The sequence below is a fragment of the Felis catus genome, chromosome E2 (genome assembly GCF_018350175.1).
Source record: "Felis catus isolate Fca126 chromosome E2, F.catus_Fca126_mat1.0, whole genome shotgun sequence".
Lineage (NCBI taxonomy): Eukaryota > Metazoa > Chordata > Mammalia > Carnivora > Felidae > Felis > Felis catus.
In genome coordinates this window covers 5,471,509-5,498,738 of record NC_058382.1, presented here as the reverse complement: position 1 = coordinate 5,498,738, position 27,230 = coordinate 5,471,509, and the positions used below count along the sequence as shown (strand labels likewise).

The 27,230-nt window shown below is 38.2% G+C and overlaps 1 protein-coding gene and 2 pseudogenes across 1 annotated transcript; all 3 read left to right on the top strand.

The window, feature by feature from the left end:
• LOC105261237 (zinc finger protein 681-like) lies at positions 1 to 27,230 on the top strand. Its single transcript, XM_045046283.1, has 3 exons — positions 1 to 603; positions 1,105 to 1,197; positions 25,281 to 27,230. Exons 1-3 carry the CDS (start codon positions 570 to 572, stop codon positions 26,129 to 26,131), a joined length of 978 nt encoding a protein of 325 aa, XP_044902218.1. The 5' UTR covers positions 1 to 569; the 3' UTR covers positions 26,132 to 27,230.
• Positions 13,743 to 19,767, top strand: LOC101089226 (annotated as a pseudogene).
• Positions 22,117 to 22,626, top strand: FELCATV1R-PS21 (vomeronasal 1 receptor felCatV1R-ps21 pseudogene; annotated as a pseudogene).

The window sequence follows — 27,230 nt, the reverse complement described above, 5'->3', positions numbered from 1 at the left end:
CTCTCTGTCTCTCTCAAAATAAATAAATAAACTTAAAAAAAACCCAACCAGTTCTATCATGCTTCATATATTATGTAAATGAGGTTTGTGCTCCTCCTTATGTGGAGATTTTGGTATTACAATGAGGTCAAGGCAAGTCCTCACTCCATGAGTTACTCCATAGTTGATCTGCTTAGATATAAGTGGGGAGTAAGCTCAACCTGGGCCTGCCCAAGCTCTTCCTCAGGGCAGTCATTACCTTTTGTTAGTTTCTATTTCCCTCATGGGAGACTATGACCATGAGACTATGGCCTGAAGTAAAAGATAAGACGGAAAGAAGAGGTTAAGTAAAATGAGGGGCTAAGGTCAGCGGGTACAAGCAGGTAAGCAGTAAAGGTCAGGTCTTGGAGTCTAGCTGGTGACATTAACTCCCTCTTTCATCATAGGTACCATTATGAACTCTGCCTGTGTCCACTTGGTAACTGTGGTATTTGTTGCAGGGAGTGCTGACCTTCAGAGATGTGGCTGTAGAATTCTCTCAGGAATGGAGATTCATAAATCACAGTCAGGGGGAACTGTACAGGGATGTGATGTTAGAGACCCATGGACACCTCCTCTTTTTGGGTGAGGATAACTCCCTCCAGACTTCCCAAACCACACTCAGGGTTTTGTTCCTTCCTTTGAAGACAGTCTCTTGGAAGCTTCTTCTTTGCATGACTGGGATTCAGATCCCTGCAGTAAGGGAAAGAAGTAGGAGTTTGTAGATGTAAAGAAATATCTTCATGATGTTTCCTTTTCAGCTTTAGCTTCCTCTTCCTTAGAGTAGCATCATTTCTGTAGACTAGTGGCAATTCTAAACATTAAGTGACATAAAATGGTCCTGCCCACATCTCAAACACCAATTTCCACTCTTTATCATTGTGTCTTGTGTCTAGTACTTGGAAGTGGAGGTCAAGATCTGAACATTGGAAATCCCTCCTATGTGTTCTAAAGGGGCTATTGGGTAACAGCCTTTGGGAAATCATTTCTTAGAATTTTACAATGTCCTCTCTTATCTGCTGAGTGCAATACTGGATTGAAAGTTAGAATCTCTAACAATACTCATTTCTTTTTTCTACTAAACAGGTCTTGTGTCTAAGCCAGACCTAGACATCTTTTTGGAGCAAAAGAAGGAGCTATGGGGAGTGAAGAGAAAGGAGAAGGTAGCCTCACACCCAGGTAGGTTGAATGAATGAAGCAGATGACAGAGGTGGGGTCCAAATGTGAAGGAGGAAGATAGACCTTAAAATGTGGTTCCAGTAGCTCTCCTTGAATAAAAGTTTGAGAAGCCTAGTTTTACGTCTCTCCCTCTCATGATAGGACATCTGGTATCCAACATTATCATGATCTATGTTCTGTAAGGATTTGACTTTAGCTCCAGTGATGGCCCATCCTGTCCACTGCGAGGGCCAGGAGACTTTCCTTGCAGCATGAGGGCCTCCATATTCTGAGAGCTGCTCCATTGCTTTGAGGGCCCCGGGGAAATCTCCATATTTATGAGGAACTTTATGCTAAAGCCTTTCTAAATTCTGCTTTGCCTCCTGTGAGAAGTGTGTCAGGGTAGTGTGGACATATTGTGGTTTGGTATAGAAATCCTGGAACAGTGGAGACCAATATCATGTATTTATTGATTTATGATTTCCAATGTTACAAAGGTTTTACACAGAATGGTGTTAGGTAATTTCATCAGATAACAAAACACCTCCCTAAAATGAGAGAATCTAGTCCTTTATTTCACTTTAAAAGTTCATTTTTTTTTTGTATTAGCTAAAACTAGAAATTTCCACTCCATGTGTTTCATTCCTCAATGATGAAATCATTTAATGTGTCTTTTTGTTTCTTAGAATCTTATATAAATTAATGCCATAGGGGAACTAGAACATTAAAACTTAGAACTCACAGTGTAAAATAAATTCTCAATTGTTAACTTGTTTCTTAATAATTGCATCATTTCATAATTTTGTCTTATAAGAAGTTCCTATGACTTTGTCATATATTTTTTACTTTCTAATTATATATATATGAGATTCATTTCTGATTTATTAAATCAAAAATTCTGCTATGACATTGGCATGCGCTTTATAAGAAGTAAAATAGATAATTAGTAAAATTCTGATTGAATAAAAAAGGTTTGTTCATACATGTAATTTTACTTCAGGAAAAATTAATCAGTATGATTTTTTCTACTTTCCTCAGAATGTATCAGAATTTAATCCCAAATATTTAATCTTTATAAAGTGATTGTCAACGTATTTTACAACTTTGATGGTATTTGTCTGTTTAGAAATGGAAAGTTTTTGTTTTTCTGCTTGGTTCTAAATGTGGGATTATAGCCTTAAACTCTGTATGAGGAGGAATATATTAATAGCAATATATTTTTCATGTCTTATAAGTGCTTATTTATAAAAATTTTTATCATAGCTTTTCATGGTGGATTTTAATGAATATTCTTTATAATTTTACTATCAATGAAGACATGTCTGTAATTCAAAATGCTTGTTTTTCATGGGTACACAGTCACTGTTAAAAATTATAGTTGTATACATAGTAGGTTTACTTTTAAATAATACATCTTTTTTTATGTAGAATTTTTTGGGTTAAATTTTGTCTTATTCTGTTTTTGCAATTCCATAGTAATCAGCTTCCGTTTATATGTGACTTTCCACAGTATTAGTTAGTTGTGGTTTTGTTTCCACATGTGTATTTTGTTATAGGAAAAATTTCAACTCATTACATTCTTGGATAATGTGAGTGTAACTCAAATATGAATCAGCTTTATGCACTTTGCCAATAAAATTCTCTTCTCTTCCACCCCCTTCCCATATGTTCATCTGTTTTGTTTCTAAATTCCACATATGAGTGAAATCATATAGTATTAGTCTTTCTGTAATGGACTTCACTTAGTATAATACATTCTAGTTTCATCCACACCATTGCAAATGCAAGAGTACGTTCTTTTTGATGGCTGAGTAATATTCCATTCTATATAAATACATACACACTGTATCTTCCTTATACATTCATTACTTGATGGACGTTTGGGCTCTCTTCATAGTTTGGCTGTTGTTGATAATGCTGCTATAAATATTGTGGTGCCTGCACCATTTCGACCCTGTATTTTTGTATCCTTTTAGTTAATACCTAATAGTGCAATTGCTGGGTCATAGGGAAGTTCTATATTAAGCTTTTTGAGGAACCTCCATACTGTTTTCCAGAGTGGCTGTACCAGTTTGCATTCCCACTAACAGTGCAAGAGGGTTCCCCTTTCTTTGCATCCTTGCCAACATATGTTGTTTCCTAAGTTGTTAATTGTGGCCTATGGCAAGACTATGATATGTCTTGGTGATGGTCTGCTTTGTTGAATTTAATGGAAGTTCCCTGTGCTTCTTGGATTTTGATGTCTGTGTCCTTCCACAGATTAGGGCAGTTTTCAACTATACTTTGCTCACATAATCCTTCTGCCCCCTTTTCTTTCTCTTTATCTTCTTGGACTTCTATGATACGAATGTAATTCTTTAATAAGTTGCTGATTTCTCTAAGTCTTGTATTGTGATCTTTTGCCTATGTTTCCTTCTTTTTTCTGCTTCATTATTTTCCATAATTTTATCATTTATTTATTTATTTATTTATTTAATTTTATTAATTTTATTTTTTTAAATTTACATCCACATCACTTAGCATATAGTGCAACAATGATTTCAAGAGTAGATTCCTTAATGCTCTTTACCCATTTAGCCCATCCCCCCCTCCCACAACCCCTCCAGTAACCCTCTGTTTCCATATTTAAGAGTCTCTTATGTTTTGTCCCCCTCCCTGTTTTTATATATTTTTATTTCCCTTCCCTTATGTTCATCTCTTTTGTCTCTTAAAGTCCTCATATGAGTGAAGTCATATATTTGTCTTTCTCTGACTGACTAATTTCACTTAGCATAATACCCTCCAGTTCCATCCACGTAGTTGCAAATGGCAAGATTTCATTCTTTTTGATTGCCGAGTAATACTCCATACATATATATAGACCACGTCGTCTTTATCCATTCATCCATCGATGGTCATTTGGTCTCTTTCCATACTTTGGCTATTGTTGATAGTGCTGCTATAAACATGGGAGTACATGTGTCCCTTCAAAACAGCACACCTGTATCCCTTGGATAAATACCTAGTAGTGCTATTGCTGGGTCATAGGGTAGTTCTATTTTTAATTTTTTGAAGAACCTCCATACTGTTTTCCAGAATGGCTGCACCAGCTTGCATTCCTATGTAATTTTATCTTTTATGTCACTGATTTACTACTCTGCTTCATCCATCCTCACTGTCATGTCATGGCATCCATCTGAGATTGCATCTTAGTTATAGCATTTTTAATTTTGGCCTGACTAAATTTTAGTTCTTTTATCTCTGCAGAAAGTGATTTTCTGGTGTCTTCTATGCTTTTTTTTCCCCATCCCCAGCTAGTATTCTTATAATCGTGGTTTTAAATTCTAGTTCAGACATTTTAATTGTATTTGTGTTGATTAAATTCCTGGCCATGAGTTCACCTGTTCTTTCTTTTGGGATGAGTTTCTCCATCTCATCATTTTGTCCAGAAAGGAAAAGAGGAGAGAAAGAAAAGAAAGAAAACAAACAAAACAAAATGAAAAAACAAACTAGATCTTGTGTGTTTTTTCTGCTTGTTAAAAGAATCTAGATCCAAGAATAAAATAAAATACAATAAAATGTAATGAAAACAACTAATTAGATCAAAATAAAAATAATATGTATATATAAAAATTAAAAATAAGGGCACCTGGGTGGCTCAGTCAGTTAAGCATCCAGCTCTTGATTTGAACTCAAGTCATGGTCTCACAGTTTGTGAGTTTGAGTCCTGCATCAGGCTCTGTCCCAACAGCCTGGAGCCTGCTTGGAATTTCTGTCTTCCTCTCTCTCTGCCCCTCCCAAGCTTGATCTAAACAAACAAACAAACAAACAATTAAAAATGTAAAAAAACTTAAAAAAATAATACTAAAAAGTAACAAAGGGAATTGAAAAAATAAGAAAATAAATGAAGAAAATAATAATAAACAATAAAGAATAGAAATAAAAGAGAAGTTAGATCCTATTTCCCCTAGAGGTGAAGTCTGTTAGTGTAGAGTTGGTGCAAGTCGAGTTGTTTGTGCTGGTCTTCTGGGGGAGGGGCCTGCTGTGCTGATTCTCAGGTTAAATTGTTCCAGTGGAAATGCACCTCCAGATTGCAAGGGAGTGGGTTTTGGTGTAAGTGGCAGTGGCCTCTACTAGGTGGTGCTGTTTTGCTCCCTGTAGGCTTTCAGTTCTGAATGACAGAATGAATATGGGGTTTTCCCATTCTGTAGCCCCAGAGCTTAAAGTTCATGACCCCCACTCTTAAGGGGAAACCTGATTAAAGAGCAACTAATCATCCCTCTTGTGTCCCCGGTTTCTGTCAGAACCTTGCGGTCACCCTGACTGTGTCCAAGCTTTTTTATTACAGGCAGCAACTGAATTTCAAAACCCCAAATTTTATGGATTCCCACAGGCTGGACCCACACCGTTCCTCTGGGGTAGCATCTGGCCATGCTTTTGCCATCCCATCTTAAAAAAAGTCATGTGACTATGCAGCTGTTCAGAGTTTATGTCAAAACAGCAGAAAGCCGGCACCCCTGCTTGCCACCCTCAGCCAGAGTGAGTCCCATCTCATGCCTGGAAATATCCCAGCATGTTGGCACAACCCATCTTTCCTGAGACCCAAGAAATCCTCAGACCACCCTGTCACTCCTGGCATTCTGCCCCTCTTCACCACATGAACACCTTTAAGTCAGGCACTCCCCCTACAGTAGCAGACTGCTACAAGTTCAGATTTTGTGCTCCACAGCTTATACTACTTTGCAGTGGCCTCCATATTAGGCTCCCTCCCTGGGCCATACCCAGAGCAGTATGTCCCTGGGTAAACTCTCTGAACTTCCTACTTGCTGAAAGGTGGTCACTTTTTACTTGTAGTCTTGCAGTTTTTGTTCTCTCAGATCTCCGATTGATTTCGTTGGTGTTTAGAATGATTTGATAACTATCTGGCTGTGTTCAAGGAAAGAGACAAGCTTAAGGTCTCCCAACTCCTCAGCCATCTTAACTCCTCCCCCTTAAAATTATTGTTCCATAGAAGGTTTCCTTTTAAATGTTACTTTCTATAATTTATCTATTTTTTTATTTTTATTTTTTAAATGTTTATTTATTTATTTTGAGAGAGAGAGAAAGAGCGCACGCATATGTGTAAGCAGGAGAGGGACAGAGTTGTGCTTTCTCTTTTACCTATGTAGTTTGTCCCAGAATGGCATTTCTCACCTTAGGACGTTTTTGGACAATGTGTGTGTTACCCAAATATGAATCATCTTTATGCTCTTTCCCAAGATTAGGTATTATATTTTATCCTTAATTTTGTTCTACCCATCTCATGTTTTGATACCATTCTCATTAACTTTTGCATCCTCTGAATGTATTTTCATCACTTTACCTTAGAGATTACTAAAACATTCTAAAGATAACAAATCATTATAAAGTGATATTGTCAATTGCATACAAAACTCTTCTACTTATCAACTCCACCCCTGCACCCACCTTAAGTTCCTGATATCACAAGTTCTGTCTTTTATGTTGTGTATTTTATTACCTAGATTTATAATTGTTATACTTTTATTTTAAAAAATTCTGTAGCAGAAATAAAAGTGACTTGTGCTGCTTCATTACAACCTTACATATTTCTATAATTGTGTAAATATTTGTATTTAGCAGAGAGCTTTGTGTTGTGTCATTTTAATTACTGTTTAGAATCCTATTTTAACTAAGACTTCCTTGAACATTTATAGGACAGGTCTACTGGTAAACATACAGAGGTTTTTACTTGGCAAAGTTTTCATTTCTACTTTCATGGAAAACAGTTTTGCCAAATAGGGATTCTCGGTGGATATTTTTTGATCATTCAGTACTTGAATACATTGTCCCATGCGCTTCTTCCTATCAGGTCTGCTGAGAACCCCACTAGTAATCTTACAGGAGCTCTCTTGTACAAGAAGAGTTGCTTTTGTCATGCTTTTCAAAATTCTCTTATCACTTGTGATTTTTGATAGTTTAATTATAATGTGTCATTGTGTTCATGTTGACATTTATCTTACTTTGAATTTATTGAACTCATTGAATTTGTCTCTTTTTTCCACATACATGGGAAGTACCAGCCTTCACTTCTTCATGGAAATGCTCTGTCCCCTTTCACTCTCCTCTCCTTATAGGGTCCCTGTAATGTACATACTGGTTCACTTGTTGGTGTCCCATGGGTCACTTATCCTCATTCCTTTCCCACATTTTTCTTGTTTCTCAGTAGATAACTTAACACAAAGGGTCTTTAGATTGTCTGATTCTTTCTTCTGCTTGATCAAGTCTGTTGCTCACCCTTTATTGTATTTTTAAATTCAGTGATGGTACTCTTCAGCTCCCAATTTCTGGTTGATATACTTGCTGTCTCTTTGGGTTTACATTTTGGTCCTGCATAGTTGTCCTGACATCATTTAGTTACCTGTTTTCTCTCCTTCCATGAGTATCTTTATGATGGTTATTTGAATTCTTTGTCAGGAAACTTATGGTTCTTTTTTTTTTTTTTAATTTTTTTTTAACGTTTATTTATTATTGAGAGAGAGAGCATGAGCAGGGGAGGGGCAGAGAGAGAAACACACAGAATCCGAAGCAGGCTCCAGGCTCTGAGCTGTCAGCACAGAGCCCTGCACGGGGCTTGAACTCACAAACCGTGAGATCATGACCTGAGCTGAAGTTGGACACTTAACCAATTGAGCCACTCAGGCGCCCCAAGTTCTTTCTTAATTTAGGGCCAGTTTTAGAGATTTATTTTGTTCCTCTGATTAGAACACAGTTTTCTATTTCTTTGTATGGCTTGTGATCTTCTACTGACATTTGGGAATTAAAAACAAAAACAAAAATAAAAAGCCTCTGGGCCCAGGATTATGGACTTGCTTTGTACAGGAGAACAAAAATAATAGTAATTCTGGGGCCTGTCATACATCTTCTGGGCATTTGCAAAGTCTGAAATTTTGTAATTTTCCAGTTTACAAAGGTGTAATTACTTCTTTAGAGCCCATGATACCTTCCTCTCTCTGTGTGTCCTCACTCTGTAGTCTTTTCATTGTTTAAACAGTCACCTTTTGTTTGAGCAGTCACCACAGTGCATCCAGAGGGTGCTGTCATTCCCTCTGCTTCCATGTCCTGCGTGACAGAAACAAGCCCCCCAGGCAGCTGCAAAGAAGCAAGATCACTGAATATAGAGGTCACTTACTTGTTTCTCTTGATGAGGGGTAACTGTTTTCTCAGTCTTGCCATGGAGTGCCACAGAGGGTGAACAGCTGTTGTGTGCAAGTGTCACAAACTTTTCTTGTCTCTTTGATGTGGCTCTTCATTTGTACTTGCCTGGGTGTCCTATGTTCTCCTAACTAGCTTCCAAAAGGTAATGTGGTCCATTTTTGTCTCCACGGGGGAGTAAAGTCCAGGTTGCTTCCTATTCCTCCATTCTGCTGATGTCCTGTTATGAGTATTAATTTTGCACGTTAGTGGGGTACCTGGATGGCTCAGCCAGTTAAGCTTCCAACTTCAGCTCAGGTCATGATTTCATGGTTTGTGGGTTTGAGCCCTGTCAGGCTCTGTGCTGACAGCTGGAGCCTGCTTTGGACTCTATGTCTCCCCCTCTCTCTCTGCCCCTTCCCTGCTTGCTCTCTCTCTCTCTCTCTGTCTCTGAAAAATAAGTAAACCTTAAAAAAAAATTAATTTTGTTGGAATGTAAGCTGGTGCAGCCAGTCTGGAAAACATTATGGAGGTTCCTCAAAAAACTAAAATAGAACTACCCTATGACCCAGCAATTGCACTACTAGGCATTTATCCAAGGGATACAGGTGTGCTGTTTTGAAGGGACACATGCACGCCCATGTTTATAGCAGCACTATCAACAATAGCCAAAGTATGGAAAGAGCCCAAATGTCCATCGATGGATGAACGGATAAAGAAGATGTGGTATATATACACAATGGAGTATTACTCGGCAATCAAAAAGAATGAAATCTTGCCATTTGCAACTACGTGGATGGAACTGGAGGGTATTGTGCAAAGTGAGATTAGTCAGTCAGAGAAAGACAAATATCATAAGACTTCACTCATATGACAACTTTAAGACACAGAACAGATGAACCCAAGGGAAGGGAGGCAAAAATAATATAAAAACAGGGAAGGAGACAAAACACAAAAGACTCATAAATATGAAGAACAAACAGAGGGTTCCTGGAGGAGGTGTGGGAGGGGCGATGGACTAAATGGGTAAGGGGCACTAAGGAATCTACTCCTGAAATCATTGTTGCACTATATGCTAACTAATTTGGATGTAAATTTAAAAAAATAAAAAACAATTAATTTTGCACATTAGCATTTTAATGTACATGCATGTTAGCGTAACAAATGGGATAACTTACTTTGTATCTTTTGATTGCATCTTTCCATAACACCCTAGGCCTGTTGGCAGACAGGCAAAGGAGATTCATTCCATAGAATGATATGGGAAGGGGTGCCTGGGTGGCGCAGTCGGTTAAGCGTCCGACTTCAGCCAGGTCACGATCTCGCAGTCTGTGAGTTCGAGCCCCGCGTCAGGCTCTGGGCTGATGGCTCAGAGCCTGGAGCCTGTTTCCGATTCTGTGTCTCCCTCTCTCTCTGCCCCTCCCCCGTTCATGCTCTGTCTCTCTCTGTCCCAAAAATAAACGTTGAAAAAAAATAAAAAAATTAAAAAAAAAAAGAATGATATGGGAAAATATGGAAGCTGTGGCCTTGAGTATTTATACTTAATGAATCACTGGGAAGGTGGTGGGAGGTAGTGATGGGCAGAACAGATATTATGATGGATATAACCAAACTGGGACAATTATCCATGAGGAAATCCTTACTGCTAGAGGAGATCAAGAGTATAAAACATTTGGGGGAAAACCCTACCTTAAATCAGTGATATTTGCAGAAAGTGTCTTTGAACCCAAGCACCAAAATCCATTTTTAAAAAGATGTTTACTTATTTTTGAGAAAGAGACAGAGCGTGAGCAGGGGAGGGGCAGGGAGAGAGGGAGACACAATCTGAAGCAGGCTCTAGGCTCTGAGTTGTCAGCCCAAAGCCCAATGTGGGGCTCGAACTCACAACCTGTGAGATCATGACCTGAGCTGAAGTTGGACACTCAACCAACTGAGCCACCCAGGTGCCCCCCAAATCCATTTCGTAATCCTTCATATTCTCTAGAAGGACATTTGGAAATTCTGGAAAGTCACCTAAACCATGCTGAAAGTAATCATTGAAACCATTTCAAATACAAGATTGGATTAGTAATTCACTGAAATATTTCTGAAAGTTAGACATTTAAGAATAAAGATAAAAATTCTACATGTGGTTTTGAGAAGATCTTTTCAGAGTATTCATTATTCTCCCACCAACACATAATCCCTCCTCATTCTAACGTCTAATTTTGATAAACTTCAGAAGGTCTTTATCCCAACATCACTGTTCTATAGTTATCACGTGATACTTAATTTGGAGCAAGTTTTTATGTATTGTGATTTTAGGAAGGTCTTTAGTGAGGACTCAGTCTTCCGTAATTACTGAGGTATTTGTAGTGGAGATAAAACTTACTAATGCAATGAATCTGGGAAAAAATGTCAGTTAAGGGTCAAATCCTAGTAAACATCAGAAAACTCAGTTTCCAATGAACCAGTATAAAAGTAATAAATGTGGGAAAGTCTTTTATAAAAGCTCAAATCTTATTGTACATTATTGTATCTTTACTGCGCAGAAGACTTACAAATGTAGTAACTCTGGCAAACCTTTTAACTAGTCTTCAAAACTCACTCAACAATAGAGATTTAATAATGGAAATAAATCTTACAAATGTAAACAATGTGGCAAAACATTTACCACTCAAAACATCAAAATTAGGTAATATGTTATGGAGAGAAGGCTGAAAAATGTTTACAAAAATGTGACAATGCCCTTAAGCAGAACTATAAACTTTCTGAACATCATAGTGTGCATACTAAAAGAAACCCTACAAATGTAAAGAATATGGTAAAGCATTTAATTCATAACCAAAAATATCCAACGTGAGGCAGTATCTCTTGGGGAGATAAGTTACATATGACAAGAATGATGGTCATGTCTTTATCTGGCTTCAAACACTTACTCAACATCAGAGAAATCATAATGGTTGGAAGCCCTATAAATGTAATGGTTGATGAAAGACCTTTGTTTTTAATACATGCTTCAGGGAAAAAAGAGTCTTTATAACAGGTAAAAACATGAAAGTTGTAAACAATTGGCAAAGTATGTAATGGAAAACAAAATCTAAATAAAATGAGAGGTTTCACAGCAGAAAGCAATAGGTCAATATCATTTTTCAGACACTATTCTAAATCAGAGCATTTATTATAGAGAAAAATCTGAATATAAAACTCTAATATGAATTACATTTTCACCTTGGAGAATGTAGGCATTGGGGGTATGACCCCACCACACCTGAGAATCTTACTGTAACTTTTGAGTCCCCCAAATTAAAACCATACCTGGTTTTCCACAGAAATAGCCTATCGTTGACTAGAAGTCTTACCTAGAATATTAACAGTCAATCATCTCATTCTTTGTTGTCTGTATTATAAATGGTATTGTTATAATTAAGTAAGCTTGAGAAAACAAAAGATTAAGGAAATCATAACAGAGAGGAAACATTTATAGTACTGCAGTGTGTTTGTCAAAAAATAAATCTACTTGGACCCACACTGCTCAAACCCATCTTACTCAGTGATCAACTGTATTTGTTAATGTGCCTGAAAGTCTCAAGGAAAGATGGATGTCTGGAGGGGAATAATTTCAGTGTGTCTCTTTTTTTTTTTCTATTGACCATGTTTGAGATTTTTTTTGCATGACAAATACTATTAATTTCACTCTTAAATCATGTCATGCAATGCCTTTATTTGTGTGCGTGCAAAATGATTTGATTGTTGTCTCACAGACATGAGTGGCTCTTTTATGATGGGGAATTCATTCATACCTACTTTTCCATGGAAGATTGAGACTGTAGTGTACAATGTATGAAGAAAATCTACTTGGAGATGCTGTTTGTGTTTGATGTCTACGAGGGATACAACTCATGATGAAGTAAGGGTTCAGGGCATTATTATTTGAAATAAAGTAAGATAGAGAAACATTTTGAGTTTTAAATAGTTGTGTTAGTTGCTGTTTAAGGAGAATGGCAGTTCATTAAAATCTGGATGTATTTTCATAATAGCAATTGATACAAGTCAAGAATATTAGTTATGTGGTTGAAATTTAAAAAATTTTCTCAGATATCTGGGGACATTATAGCTAACTCTTCCATAAAAGGGTATGAAATTGGGGCGCCTGGGTGGCCCGGTCGGTTAAGCTTCCGATTTCGGCTCAGGTCATGATCTCACGGTCCGTGAGTTCGAGCCCCGCGTCGGGCTCTGTGCTGACAGCTCAGAGCCTGGAGCCTGCTTCAGATTCTGTGTCTCCCTCTCTCTGCCCCTCCCCTGTTCATGCTCTGTCTCTCTCTGTCTCAAAAATAAATAAACGTTAAAAAAATAAAAAAAAAAGGGTATGAAATTATTATAATCCACATTTACTCAATAATAATTATTTGAAAGTGTAGGAAGTATAACTCACAGATCCTTATATCACAGGAACAAGAATGGTTCTTGAATGCTTGTCATGGGTATTTTAACCAAGAATCATACAGTAATTTTACTGTGGTTTGTTTAGAGTGCATTTGAACTTAATATATTTTCATTAATAACACTGAATGGATTTTAATGTGTTAACACTGATGTGTAATAAATGAAGTTTTAACCTACACAAACCCTGGACTGTTCCACCTTCACAAGGTTGCAGGTTAACAGATGGTAACACAAAGTACACTTGACCCTTGATCAACATGGGTTTGAACTGTGTGGGTCCACTTACAGTCAGATTTATTCATAGTACAGTACTGTAAATGCATTTTCTCTTGGTTCTGATTTTCTTGAGCTTCCATTATTGTAGGGATACCATATGTAACATATATAACATATAAAGGTGTAATAATTGTCTGGTTTTCATAGCGTTTCTTGTCAACAGAAAGCTGCTATTATTATTTTTTGTTTATTTTTTTAAAGCTATTAAAATTAAGTATTGGGGAGTCAAAATTACACATGATTTTCAACAGCATGAGTGGTGGGTACACTGAACATTACTTGAGATTATTTTCCCTATGTTCATGTATCATATATTTTCTTCCTTATTGTGACTGCTGGAACATTATGATATTTTTAATAAGGATATAGAAGTATTATTGAGACTGTAGCTAATCAATTCATACTGCTGCCTTGGAATCCATCTTGGACAACTAGACTGCCTGCAGGGGCTTTTGAAGTGACTCTGGCTCTGCCCAGTAGCAAATACACTATAGATAACAGTCCCTAAAGTCACAAGCAAAGGTAAGATCCTCCTATGACTTCCCCAGTAGCCTCTGTGAATGAGTGTCCACTCCCTATATATTTACCTTGTATACCCCCTACAGAAGACTCTCTCAGAGTTTACCATTTTCCACTCATTTTGATTTGAATTGTGCATTCTAGACTTAGCACAGGAACTCCAAAGCACTCCAACCATGCACCCCAAAAAAGGCATCTGCCCCAGTTCCTGCCATTCTGTCTACCTGCACTCAGCCTTGACCTCTCCATGTTGTCCCTCAAGGGATATTGTGTACATCCTCCAGGATCTAAGGGTAATAAACTTCATGTATTTAAATTTCTTTGTTTTCTTTTATTGAACCATGGGTCACCATCCATGTGACTACCAAGTACTGGTTCTACTTAACTGCTAATTGAACAAAGTCACTGCAAATATAGTTATAAGCCATATCTACAGAATTCTCAATCACTGTTTTTAAAACTTTACACTATATTTTTCTTTGCTTATGTTGCTTTTCTGAGCATACTGAACACAGTTTTTTGGTTTTGATATGCACAGAAAATAATATGCTATATTAAGCTAAAGGTATATCTTGTAGTAAGAAAACAAATTAAGAAGAAATGCATGTATATCTATATCTTCAGAATGAAAGGGAATATTAGATCAAATGAAGTAATTTCCAGATTTCAAAATTGATGATTTCCTAGCAAGCAAAATGTTATATATTCATAGTGGGAATAATTTTCTCTACATTGTATTGAATTGATTTCTCCTAAATCACTTGTATCTTGGTTTGAGAATCTCCCCATGCAAATCCTGTCTTGTCTACCTACTTATTACTCATGTAGGATCCTCTCTGTTTCCCTTGTTCCAATGTTCATGAATTGTTGCTTTTATGACTTGCTCAGGGATTTTAAGACTACGTAGCGTGAAATGACATGGTGTTCCAAAATTAATTTGAATATGGGAGTAATTCCACAGTAGTTTAATTCTATGTAGTTTAATTGCTCCCTTTTACTTCTTCTCAACTGGACAAGAATACTAAGTAAGATTTTTTTTAGTTACTGTTCTTTTTCCTTCTTGGAAGTGACATCATCCAAGTTATTCACTTTACTGGAACAATTTGATTAGGTGAAAACTTGGAGACTTCATGAGTCATGTGTTATTTTAACATTAATTTAAAGGAACCAAACTTGGGACAGTGCTGGGTGCTTAGTAGGTGTTCTTGACTTAGGAAGAAAACAAATACTAAGAGTGATGATGCAGCCCAGGGTAAAAGATAAAATGTCCAGGCTGAAGCATTGGCATGAATTCTTCATTTAGGTAGAGGACACCTGTCAAAGGCTGAACTACTGAGTCTAAATTTAGAAGGATAAACTTTACTTGTTTTCTTTCCAAATCATCTCCAGTTCTTCAATGTCCTCATCTCCATTCTAGTGATGTAGGCATCACTGCTATCCTTCTTTCCTGTGTTATGGAGACCCCATTTTCACTGCTGTCTCCTCCCACATGAGCCATGTAGGCCCTTCTAGGCTCTTAGGAGTAGTTTGGAATTTTTTAATTCAATGGGAAATGGTTGGTCACTGGATCATGTATGGCCATACTTGGGACTTAAATACTATGTTGTCACCACTTCATTGGAAGAACAGGAAAACACCACCAATGGGTCACAGGATTGTTTCAGGCACTTGGTACTAAGATGTGTGGGGATGGATAAAACATGAAGATGGTATCCTTTAAGAGGAAGATAAATCCTACTAGAAGCAAATACGGAGAACTCTTGAGATGCAGAGAAAGATCTGGTAGGGAGCCCCTCTTGGTCACTGCAAGGTCTTAGGAAGCTATTTGTAATGGACAAATGTGACAGAGATGGGGACTTGGAAAATGTGGTTTCCTGGGATTGAGGGAGTCAGATCCTTTCTTCATGATTTAATGAATTCCCTGGTGGTTCTGAGGACTGTTGTTATTGGATGGCAGGGATAACTGTACTTTCCCAGGCCCAGGTGGGTGGCAGTGGATGGAAAGGGGAGATTGGATATTTAAACATTATGGCCATTGTTTTAAGATATCACATGACAGAGTACATACTGAAGGTGAAGAAGTCTTCTGGACATGAATAATCAGAATCAGCAAGGCATGTGGATAGTTCCTCAAAGCACTGGCCTCCCAGGTATAAAACCCCAGTATAGGTCTGATGTAGTATAAATGGATCACTTTCCAAGGATGCTGATCGACAGCTGGCAGGGACCCCTTTCACTTCCACCTTTCCCCTTTCAGCTTGTGATGAATCTAGTCCCGTGCTCTGGACGGTGTATAAGGCACCTTTTAGTTAGGGAGCAGTTCACTGTTCATGGGCCGTGAACATTTCTGTTTCAAACAGCCCACCCACTTTTTAGTCTAGATGTCCCTACATTGTTTCACAGCTCATGCTTTCCTTTCACCCATTCTGACCCAAGTGGAAAGAGGATTTTTATCAGTTGTAGAAACTGATAGAATAAAGTTTGGTAGCATGTTATACTCACATTTAACATAGATTCAAATGAAGATTAATCATTCATTTTTCAGTACCTCCGATTTTATGGTCAACTATACCATGAAAAGGCTGATGTGTGTATATATAGAAAAGAGATGGATTTTGTGTTATGTATACAGTGAGTAGGTAGATGCTCATATCTGATAAAATGGCACAGACACCCTTTGGTGTGCTCTGGGTTTTCCATTTCTTCTCTCTTGTATTGTCTACCCCCAGGTGTTGTGCTCATATTTGCTCTCCCATGGCCCCAAGATACCTACACCACCACCAGGCATCATAGTATGTTCTATGCAGCAAAGGAGGTGGTGTAAATCTGATTGAGCTAGGGAATTTGTTTTGAAGTCTTGCTTTCATTCAAGGAAGGCCATCCTCCCCAAGGCTCTTCTCCCTCCAAGTCATTGACAAGAACTTTGACATATGGGCCAGTCTAAGTAGAAATATATAAGTGTAACACAGGTAGACATATAAGATGTTTATGAAGGGCTCTTTTTCTCTGAACCATATCACAGCATCTGACAGAAAGGCAATCACCTTTTGCACTGAAACTAGCTATTACAAAAAGTCTGTAGGGGTGCCTGAGTGGCTCAGTCAGTTAAGCGTCGGCTCAGGTCATGATATCATGGCTTGTGAGTTCGAGCCCCGTGTTGTGCTCTGTGCTGACAGCTCAGAGTCTGGAACCTGCTTCAGATTCTGTGTCCCTCTCTCACTCTGCCCCTCCCCTGCTCGTGCTCGCTCTCTCTCTCTCTCTTTCTCTCTCTCTCAAGAATAAATAACTACTTAAAAAATTTTTTTTAAGTCCCTAAAATTTACAATTTCCTTAACCTTACTTCATAGGGATTTTATTCTGCATACAAATGGAGTGCTGATGAAGCACTTCTTAAGCCTGCAATTACTTATGGTCTCATGTTTAAATCATCAAATACAGATCTATAGTGAGAATGCTATATTCAATCCCATGATAATATATACCATGTGTTAATGTCTGGTATGCATTTCATAATTCACTTGATAAAATATTTAAATAAGTTCCAATTCACTCTAACTTGGATTGCTTTCATTCAGGAGCATGAACAGAAGTGTGTTTGGGGTCATTCCAGGAAGCTCAAGGAGAGTATTGACCGAAGGGAGAGGAGGAAAATAAGACAGGCTTTTGTTATTTTTGAATAACGAGAATGTGTCTTGTGGATCTTGTGTGTGTGTGTGTGTGTGTGTGTGTGTGTGTGTGTGTGTGAGACAACACTAGCATGACCACAAGCATAGAGCAATTCTAACAGTGATTTACCTGTGATGACCTGTAACTTAGTTACCACAGAGGCTCTCAAATTAGTGTCAGAATCCCCAAGTGAACTTGTAAATCAGATGGCTGTGCCTGTCCCCACATTACTACTTTGGTAGTTCTGGGGTACAGCTCCCCCAGTTCCCTTTCATACACATTGTCAGGTGCCTGCCTATGGAACCCATTCTGAGAATCAATGTCCTGGGGCACGTTTATGGTTGTGTTACTCAGTAAAAATATTAGCATATTGCAGAATGCAATCAGGCACATAGGTGTCTAATTTTGGTTTTCCAGATGTGAAAGTGAAGTCATGTGTGTGCCAGACCTTCCCTGCACTTGTACGTTGGATGTCTGACCTCTATGTCTGGTTCTTAGTAGTCAACCAGAAAGCCACTCAGGTTATATGTGTGTGGTTTGGGCTGGAATTTTCACTTTGAAGTCTCATTTCATAGAGTCTGTTCTCTGCGAAGACTTATGGTGGGGCAGGTTTGGACGCTATGCTCAGCAGTGGGAGGTGACTTCCAACTTGCATGCCTGCTGAGACAGGCCATAGAATGGCTTCCATGCTCTAGTTCAACCTGTTGGCTGGAGACACAAGTCAGGCATAGCTGCTAACAAAGCTCCTTGACCAAGTAGGTCCATCTCAGCTCTGCAGGTGGGCAGAGTCACTGACATCTCTAATTGGGTGTCACCACAAGGTGGAACACAGTCTGTTCTGACAGTCTTCCAAGATCTGAACACTGGTTGTTGTAAGGCTTACCCACCTTCTCCATCCTTATATGATACCCTATGGTCCAGCAGTATAGATTCCCCCAAGGATCCACTTGATAGGAGACCTAAGTGGGCCACCCAGGAAGAGGCCGGCCATTTGCAGAATGTTGGATTCCCACCTTGGTCTCTCTCTCTTTTTGATGGAGGAATCATTGTTTGAGGTGGTCTCTCATGGTGGGGCACTGTGCTGTCCTGGGGGAGGTGCTTGTGGTCAAAGTGAAATGGCTCTTCTTACCCTTCTAATGCTGTCCTTTTTTTTTTTTTAATATTTAAAATTTTTTTTTTAACATTTACTTATTATTAAGAGACAGAGCATGAGCAGGGGAGGAGCAGAGAGAGGGGGAGACACAGAATCCAAAGCAGGCTCCAGGCTCTGAGCTGTGAGCACAGAGCCCGACGCAGGGCTCAAACGCACAAACTGCGAGATCATGATCTGAGCCGAAGTTGGATGTTCAACCGACGAGCCAGCCAGGCACCCCTCTAATGCTGTCCTTGGTCTCTGGTCCAGGGGTGCTTCAGTCTCATTCCTGAGAACTGAGATTTGCCCAATGGTGTCTTATGTGAATAGTTGCTACTTGAGCTTATTACAAGACAGACAGAAGTGGGAACCATATATTTCACCATCTTAATGATGTCACCCCTCTGTAATCAATATTTTCATGTCTCATGATCTAGATTTTTTTGATGTTTGTTTATTTTTGAGAGAGAGTGAAGTCAGGCAGAGGCAGAGAGGGGTTTGGGGCAGAGGATCTGAAGCAGGTTTCACATGCTGATAGTAGAGGGCCCGATGCAGGGTTTGAAGTCATGAATGGTGAGGTCACGCCGGAGCCAAAGTCAGTAGCTTAACCAACCAAGCCACCCAGGTGCCCCATCTCATAAGCTAAAAACGGATGTTTCCCTTTTATAGATAGTACCCACTTGCTGCATTAGTGAGAGAATGAAGACCATTCTCAGCAGACTGTAGACATGACAGAAAACGTTGACATCAAACATCACTCTGGAGGAATGCACTGTTATTGAGAAGGGCCCCAGAGGAACCCTGTGAAGGGACTTCAATCACATCAGTGTAGAACTCAGTCTCCTGGAAAGGAAAAAGAGGAGGCTCTGAGTTGACAAATGGTGGGGAAATAGAAAAGAAGTGGCTACTGTTCGCACTATCTGTCATCATGCACGGTGCATTATCAAGGAAGGGCATTAACCGGGCTTTTGTAACAAGATGAGGTCTGCCTATGCTCACTTCCCCACCAACATGGTTATTCAGGAGAATGGTTCTCTTGCTGAAATTCAAAATTTCACGGGTGGAAAATACATCTGTAGGGTTTGGATGAGGCCAGGTGTTGCTTGTTCTGTATCTCAAGCCCCTAAAAATAAGTTAATTCTTGAAGGAAATGTCATTGAACTTGTACCAAACCCAGCTGCTTTGATTCAGCAAGCCACAACTGTTAAAAACAAGGATATCACAAAATTTTGGGATGGTATCTATATTTCTGAAAAAGGAACAACTCAGCATCTGATCAATAAGATCTCAGTTGTCCAGCTCCAGAAAAAGCAAGATGGTGGATGATTTTCCAAACTTATTTATGATATTTTATTTTTTAATCTAATATCTTATAATTCTATATACATGTATGTACATCTGCATATGCTTATATATGTGTATGAATATGGGTTTTATTTATTTATTTTTAAGTTTTCATCCTCATGTTTTAGTTACAGCTCTAGGAATAATCCAATTGAATATAGTCAAGCAAATGTTAGGAGGAACATTTGGCTTATTTATGTTAATATTCTAAGGGAGATGTTGGGGTTTGGGTTTACCAAGTTTTTTATATTTTCCCTTACACTCTATTTTTTTTTATTATGTTTTATGTGCTTTCCTGTGTGCATTTTAAGAAAATAATTCTAAATTTCATTCTTTCTCTGTGAACACTGTGTACTCAGTACCATATGGTTTAGCTAGAAATTAAAGCATGCTTTCAAAGTCTAGTCACAGTTTGAAGTTAATTCCTACTTTTAATTTCAACTTGTCAAAATGTGTACATTATGATACTTATCTGTTTACTTATATCTATTTTTTCGATCATTTTTTTTTAAATTTTTTTTTCAATGTTTTTTATTTTTATTTTTGGGACAGAGAGAGACAGAGCATGAACGGGGGAGGGGCAGAGAGAGAGGGAGACACAGAATCGGAAACAGGCTCCAGGCTCCGAGCCATCAGCCCAGAGCCTGACGCGGGGCTCGAACTCACGGACCGCGAGATCGTGACCTGGCTGAAGTCGGACGCTTAACCGACTGCGCCACCCAGGCGCCCCTCGATCATTTTTTTAAAGTCACACGTGCAGATCATAAGTGAACACACAGCTCAATGGAATTTCACAAACTGATCGCATCTCTATAAGCCCCTGAGATCAAGAAACAGAATATCATTTGTTCTCCAGAATTCCCCCTTGAGGTCCTCAGTAGCTTTGCCCAAAGCCCAGCACTCTTTTAACATGTAGACAATAGATTGATGTCCTTGTTTTTGCACTTTTTTGTATATGTAATCAGGCACGAAGAACTCTTCTGTTTGGCTTTTTTTCTTTCCATCTATTGCTTCTGAATTTATCTGTATTTACTGCACGTTGCTGTGCATCATTCATTAGACTGGATGGATCCAATTCCATTGTGTGAATATCCATTGATCTCATCATTCTACTTTTACTGGGCAGGTGAAGAATTCTCCATGTAGAACTGTCATGAATAGTACTGGCATATAAAATCTTTAATTTGCCTTCTAGTGGAACATGCACACATATCTGCTGGCTATATATGTGGGAGCATATTGCTGGTAAATACAGATGTGTTCAGCTTTTATAGATAGTACCCAATACTTTGCCAAAATCTTTGTACTAATTTTCACACCCACCAGCAGTATATGGGATTTCTGGCGTATCTACATACTTTGCAAAACTTGGTAGTTTAGGTCATCTTCACATTAGGCTTCTGGTTGGTATGTGATAATGACCAAGTCATGGTTTTATTTGCTTTGTTGTTGTTGTTACTTCGTGTTACTATGGAGTTAGGCATTAATTTGGATAATCTCCTTTTCAAAATGTCTAGTTAGTTATTATGACCATTTTGTTCTGTTGTGATATCTTTTTCTTCAGGCTTCGTAGTTCTGTATATATGCTAAGAATGACTCCATTGTCTCCTCTCTCATGCCACCTCAATTTCTAGCTCTTGAACTTGTGGTACAAAGAAGTTCTTAATTTTAATGTATCTAATTTGTCACTTTACCCATTATGGTTAGTGTTTTTTATTGTCTTTAGAAATCTTCTCTTATACCAAGACCACATAGATAGAATCCTTTGTGTTTTTCTCAAAGCATCATTAATTATCTTTACAATTTTGGTGAGAAATGTACTAAAAATCAATGAGTTATGTGGTTTGTGTAGTGACTGATGTTTTTTATTCTTTTTCTTTTTTTCATAACATGGCTAACAAATTGAAACATATTCTGAAAATGCTGTATTGTGCTTTTTTCCTTCTGCTTGCACAAGTCATTTCTTTTATTTCTTTTTTATTTTTTTAAATTATTTTAAGTTTATTTATTTTTGAGAGAGAGAGAGAGAAAAAGTGCAAGCAGGGGAGGGGCAGAGTGAGAGAGGGAGACAGAATCTGAAACAGGCTCCAGGATCTGAACTGTCAATATAGAGCCTGATGGGGGGCTCGAACTCATGAGTGTTGAGATCAGGACCTGAGCTGAAATCGGACGCTTAACTGACTGAGCCACACATAGGCGCCCCGCACAAGTCATTTCTTGACATGGATTAACATCACCACCATCTTGGAGCACATTTGTACTGTGATTTCTCTCCATCTTTTCCTGCCAGCGGTGTGTCCATTGTGTTATAATGTTTGTATTGGGTGTCTTCTAGACTGTTAAGATTAGCCCTATGGACATTGATTGGAGCTTAAAGTAAAAGCTTCCAGGTACACTGAGTTTTTAAAATTTTTCCTCTATATGTCATTGCCAAATGAGCAGCAAAAACATCATGAGAGGAAACCCAGAACAACCCACTGTTGTGGATATCAGAACAAAATGATATATTCCTACATACAGCATTGTTATTATTCCTTGAAATTATGTTGTCAGCTTATGATCTAGACCAACATTTCCTTGATTTTCATCCAGTAGAGGCACAAACAGTGCTTTCTTCCATCAGTGTTTCTTCCATCAATGTTTCTTCCAGCTCTTCAACTGAGTTCAGGGCAGCCCAAAGTATTTTTGTCCTTGTGACCACCTCTGTTTCAGTTTACACAATCTCCTTCATCTTTTATATCTATGTTGCTCCTTTAAATATTCCCTGTTGATGGTTGGTAAACACCTCTTCCCTAATTCCTATGTGTTTCTCAACTCTCAACCCTTTTCTTATAATAAACCATGATTTCATGGTATCCAGGACCTGCCTTGCCTGGGTAAGGAGTACAAAATCCCCTCACCTTATCAGATTCATGTAAATTGTATGATTTTGCATAGTTTAGTTGTTTCTTCACCCATCTCCCTTAGAAAGCCCACTACTGAAATTTAAGGTAGACCCTCGTGAGTATTGGGATTTCTTTACCTGGTTGAATGCAATGACTCACAAAGACATTGGAGAAGTGAGCGTTACAAGTCACTGGATTCTTCTGCATTGTATCCTGCCAATCATAGCGTTGGAAAATGTTTCATGACATAAGTTGAATAGATTTTATCCCAGATCCTATATCAGATTAATGAGTGTTTGATGAGGTGGTGTACACATGAGAAAATTAGGCAGGAGTCAAACCACGGTCAGAATGGTGGATATTGTTGGGAGACAATTTTTTAATTATTTCAGTTTCTCCATGTGTTATAGATAAGAGCATTGTAAGTTTTTTTTTTTTTCTTAAACATCTTTCCACTAATGTTTGTGTATAGAAAGTATTGGAATGTAGTGATATTATCTTGTCCATGGGGTAGAGGACATATTTATTTATTGCACATGAAAACAGATGTCGTCTTCTATGGCAAAAGTTTGGGCAGATGTGCTAGGTGTTGCTTTAGGATATTGGGGTTTCCTGGGATGCCTGGGTGGCTTAGTCGTTGGGCATCTGACTTGGGCTCAGGTCATGATCTCATGGTTTGGGAGTACGGACCCCCACATCGGGCTCTGTCTTGACAGCTCAGAGCCTGGAGCCTGCTTCAGATTCTGTGTCACCCTCTCTCTCTGCCCCTCCCCTACTTGTGCTCTCTCAGTCTCTCTGAAAAATAAGTAAACATTAAAAACATTTTTTTTAAAGATATTGAGGTTTCCTATGGTCAAGGTCTCACAGATGTTACACAAACCATCTACATGGGCAGGATTTACCTGTATGAATTGGGAGTTGGGCCTGGGAGTTGGGGCTGACAAGTGAAATTAGTGTGAAGAAGTTTATGGTGTTAGCTGTGTCATAAGGCATAAATTTTTTGAAGTTTGATTTAGGAGTCTCTTGTTTTCTGCCAACATTGGAAAATTGTTACAGGCCAAATTGTTACATTGTAAATGTGTGGAATTTTGGAATTTTTATAATTCTTGAGATTATCCGTGGACCTTTTTCAAAACAAAATAGATATTTATGACTATGTTTCTGGTTTCATTTGTTTGTTCATTTGTTTTGTTTTCTAGATCGCACCTATAAATGAGAGCATACGGTTATATGTCTTTCTTTGTCTTATTTCACTTACCATAATACCTTCTACATCTATCCACATTGTGGTAAGTGGAAGAAAAAAAACACGACAAAAGCAGAAACAGACCCATAAATACAAAGAACAAAGTGCTGGTTATTGGAGTGAACTGGGAAGGGAGCATGGGTAAAATGGGTAAAGGGGAATGGGAAGGACAGGCTTCCGGTTGTGGAATGAATACATCTTAGGGTAAAAGATACAGCTTTGGGAATGCATTCAGTGCTATTATAATAGAATTATATGGTGACAGGTGGTAGCTACACTTGTGGTGAGCACAGTAGAACCTATAGAGTTGTCAAATAACTATGTTGTACACCTGAACCAATGTAACTTTGTAAGCCAGGTATACTTTAATTGTTCTGGCTAGACTATCCAGTACTGTGTTGAATGGAAGATGGTGAAGGTGCTTTCATACCTTGTTTCTGATCATACAGGAGAAGTTTTCATTCTTTTAGTATTGAATATGTTAGATTTCAGCTTTTCATGCGCATGTACCGTCTTTTAGATTTGTGGTGGTTTCTTTGTATTTTAATGAGTGTTTGCAATCATGAAATAGTGTCCAAAAGCTCTCATTCCTATTATGCATCAATTAAGGTAATCGTGTTATTTTTTATCTTTAATCTGTTAATGTGCAGTCTTAAACTGATAGCTTGCCATAGGTTGAAACACCCTTGAATTCCAGGAAGAATTCCCAGTTGATTATGCTGTAAAATGATAAAATGTGCTTTTGATTCAGTTTGCTTTGTTTTATTGTGGATGTTGCATGAATATTCCTCACAGGTAGTAGTTTGTCTTCTTGTTTACTTGTAGTCTCTTTCTGTGACTTTGATAACCGGGTGATGCTTGTGTAACAGACACTGTTTTGTTTTGTTTTTAATTTTTTTAATGTTTATTTATTGTTAAGGACAGAGAGAGACATAGTGTGAGCAAGGGAGGATCAGAGATAGAGAGAGAGACACAGAATCTGAAGCAGGCAGCACAGAGCCTGACACAGGGCTTGAACCCACAGACCACGAGACATGACCTGAGCCGAAGTCGAATGCTTAACTGGCTGAGCCACCCAGGCACTCCATTGTTGACCTTTTCTGAAATCAATTCTTCCTATTGTTGATACTTTCCTATTTTTTCTGTATCCTATTTTGTTGAGTTTGGTTTTATGTTTAAATTTTCTTCCTTCTGCTAATTTTGGGCTCACATGGTACTTCTGATTTTTTGAGGTATAGGAAAGTGATTTGTGCTACAGCATGACAATATTACAGAGTTATCTCTTAGGCAAGTTTATGTGTTCATAGAGGAATGATGTAGTGACATTTCCTTCTCAGCCATCTGATTACATCCTCTGATTGTATATTAGAAGTTTTCAGAATATTCATCTGAGAGTAGTAAGTGGAATGATTTTACTTTTCTCTTATTTGATATCTTTCAGCTGTATCTTCATATGGTGCCCAGAGATTCCTGCCAAAGCCACACATAGAAGCTTCTTTCCAAAATGTGTCAATGGGTAGATATGAACTTAGTACCCTTGAGAATTTACCCTTAATTACAGACTGGGACAGTGATGGGGAGAGTGAAGGGCAGCAAAGATTTCCTGAAGTACATATCCAAATGGAGACAACTGCCAATAGTAAGAATCTCACTGCCCAAAATGGTGAAGAACATAAAGCAGTTTGGAAAACATCCGTGTTTAAGTCTGCTACTTCTGCAAAGCAGTGCATTTCTGTAAGCAAAGACTCAAATAAAATACTTAAGGGTACATATTCACGGAAAGAAAATTTGAAAACTCTGGGAAGTTATCTAGTCCATGCTGAAAATAATTATTTGAACCCTTCTAAAAAGAGGATTGGATTGGCCTTTCAGTCAAATATTCCTGAAAATCAGAGATTTAAAAATGAAGAAAAAAGTGCCAAGTGGCATCAACTTGAGAGGGCCTCCGCTGAGCAGTTGACCTTACAACATAACCACAGCATTTTTAATGGAGGCAGAATTACTGAATGCAGTGAATCTGAGAAAAAATTTAACCAAGGCTCAGATGTTAATAAACATCTGAGGACCCATTTTCCAAAGGACCATTGTGAATGTAACAAATGTGGGGAAGTCTTTTATCAAAGTTCAAAACTTATTATACATAAGAGTACACATATGGGAGAGAATCCTTATAATATATGTGGGAGAGCTTTTAACCAGTTCTCCAATATTGATGATCATCAGAGAATTCACATGGGAAAAAAATCATACAGAAGCGATAAACCTGGGAGCATGTTTAATCATCAGGACTAAATATACATAAGATAATAGGTACTAGAGAGAAAAGTTACATTTGTAAGAAATGTGGCAAAACCTTTGACTGGCACTCAAGACTATCTCAACATCAGCGAATGCATACTAGAGTGAAACCTTATAAATGTGAAGAATGTGGTAAAACCTTTAAGTATGGCTCATCACTATATGGACATAGGAGAATCCATACTGGAGAGAAACTTCACATATGCAAAGAATGTGGGAAAGCCTTTAACTGGGCCTCAAGGCTTCATCATCATCACAGAATTCATACTGGAGAAAAACTTCACAAATGTAAAGAATGTAGCAAGGCCTTTAACCAGCTCACAAGCCTCATTAGACATCATAGAATTCATTCTGGAGAAAAACCTTATGAATGTAAAGAATGTGGTAAGGCCTTCAACCAGCAGTCAATGCTTACTCGACATCACAGAATTCATGCTAGACAGAAATTTTAGATATCTAGAGAATGTGGCAAGGCCTTTAACAGGCAGTCACACTCAACATCACAGATTTCATACTTGAAAGAATCTTTATCAATGTGAAGAATGTGGGAAAATCCTTAATCACTGTTCAACGTTTACTCCTAATCACAGAATTCATACTGGGGCAAACCTTACAATTTTAAAGAATGTGAGTGAACTTCTTTTTTTTTTTTTAATTTTCTTTTCCTTTTGATAGAGAGAGGGAAGGAGAGTGTGAGCATGAGAAAGGGACAGAGGTGGAGAGAGAGAGAGACTTTCAAGTCTGCTCAGCACACAGCCTGATTCAGGGCTAGTTCCCATGACACTGGGATACTAATCTGAGCTGAAATCAAGAATCAGTGTAGAATGTCAGCACTGAGAAAGAGCTTCATAGACTCAGATATGAAGAGACAGCTATAAGGAATTGAGATTGACTTTATGGAGCCAATAAAGCCCCCTTGGAATTATCAGCTTAGTACCTTGCTGACAGAGTTTTCAGCAGTCTTGTGAGTTGAGTAAAGAAGATCATTTCTTTTTTTTTTTAATATACTTTTTTAAACATTTATTCATTTTTGAGAGACAGAGAGATAGAGCACAGTAGGGTGGGTCAGAGAGAGAGGGACACACAGAATCCA

Bases quoted from the DNA above. Each gene is read 5' to 3' on its own strand.
- LOC105261237 (XM_045046283.1), top strand. From the start codon at position 570: ATGTTAGAGACCCATGGACACCTCCTCTTTTTGG. The intron at 604-1,104 runs GTGAGGATAACT...TCTACTAAACAG, and splicing joins TGGACACCTCCTCTTTTTGG to GTCTTGTGTCTAAGCCAGAC. The intron at 1,198-25,280 runs GTAGGTTGAATG...GATATCTTTCAG, and splicing joins GAAGGTAGCCTCACACCCAG to CTGTATCTTCATATGGTGCC.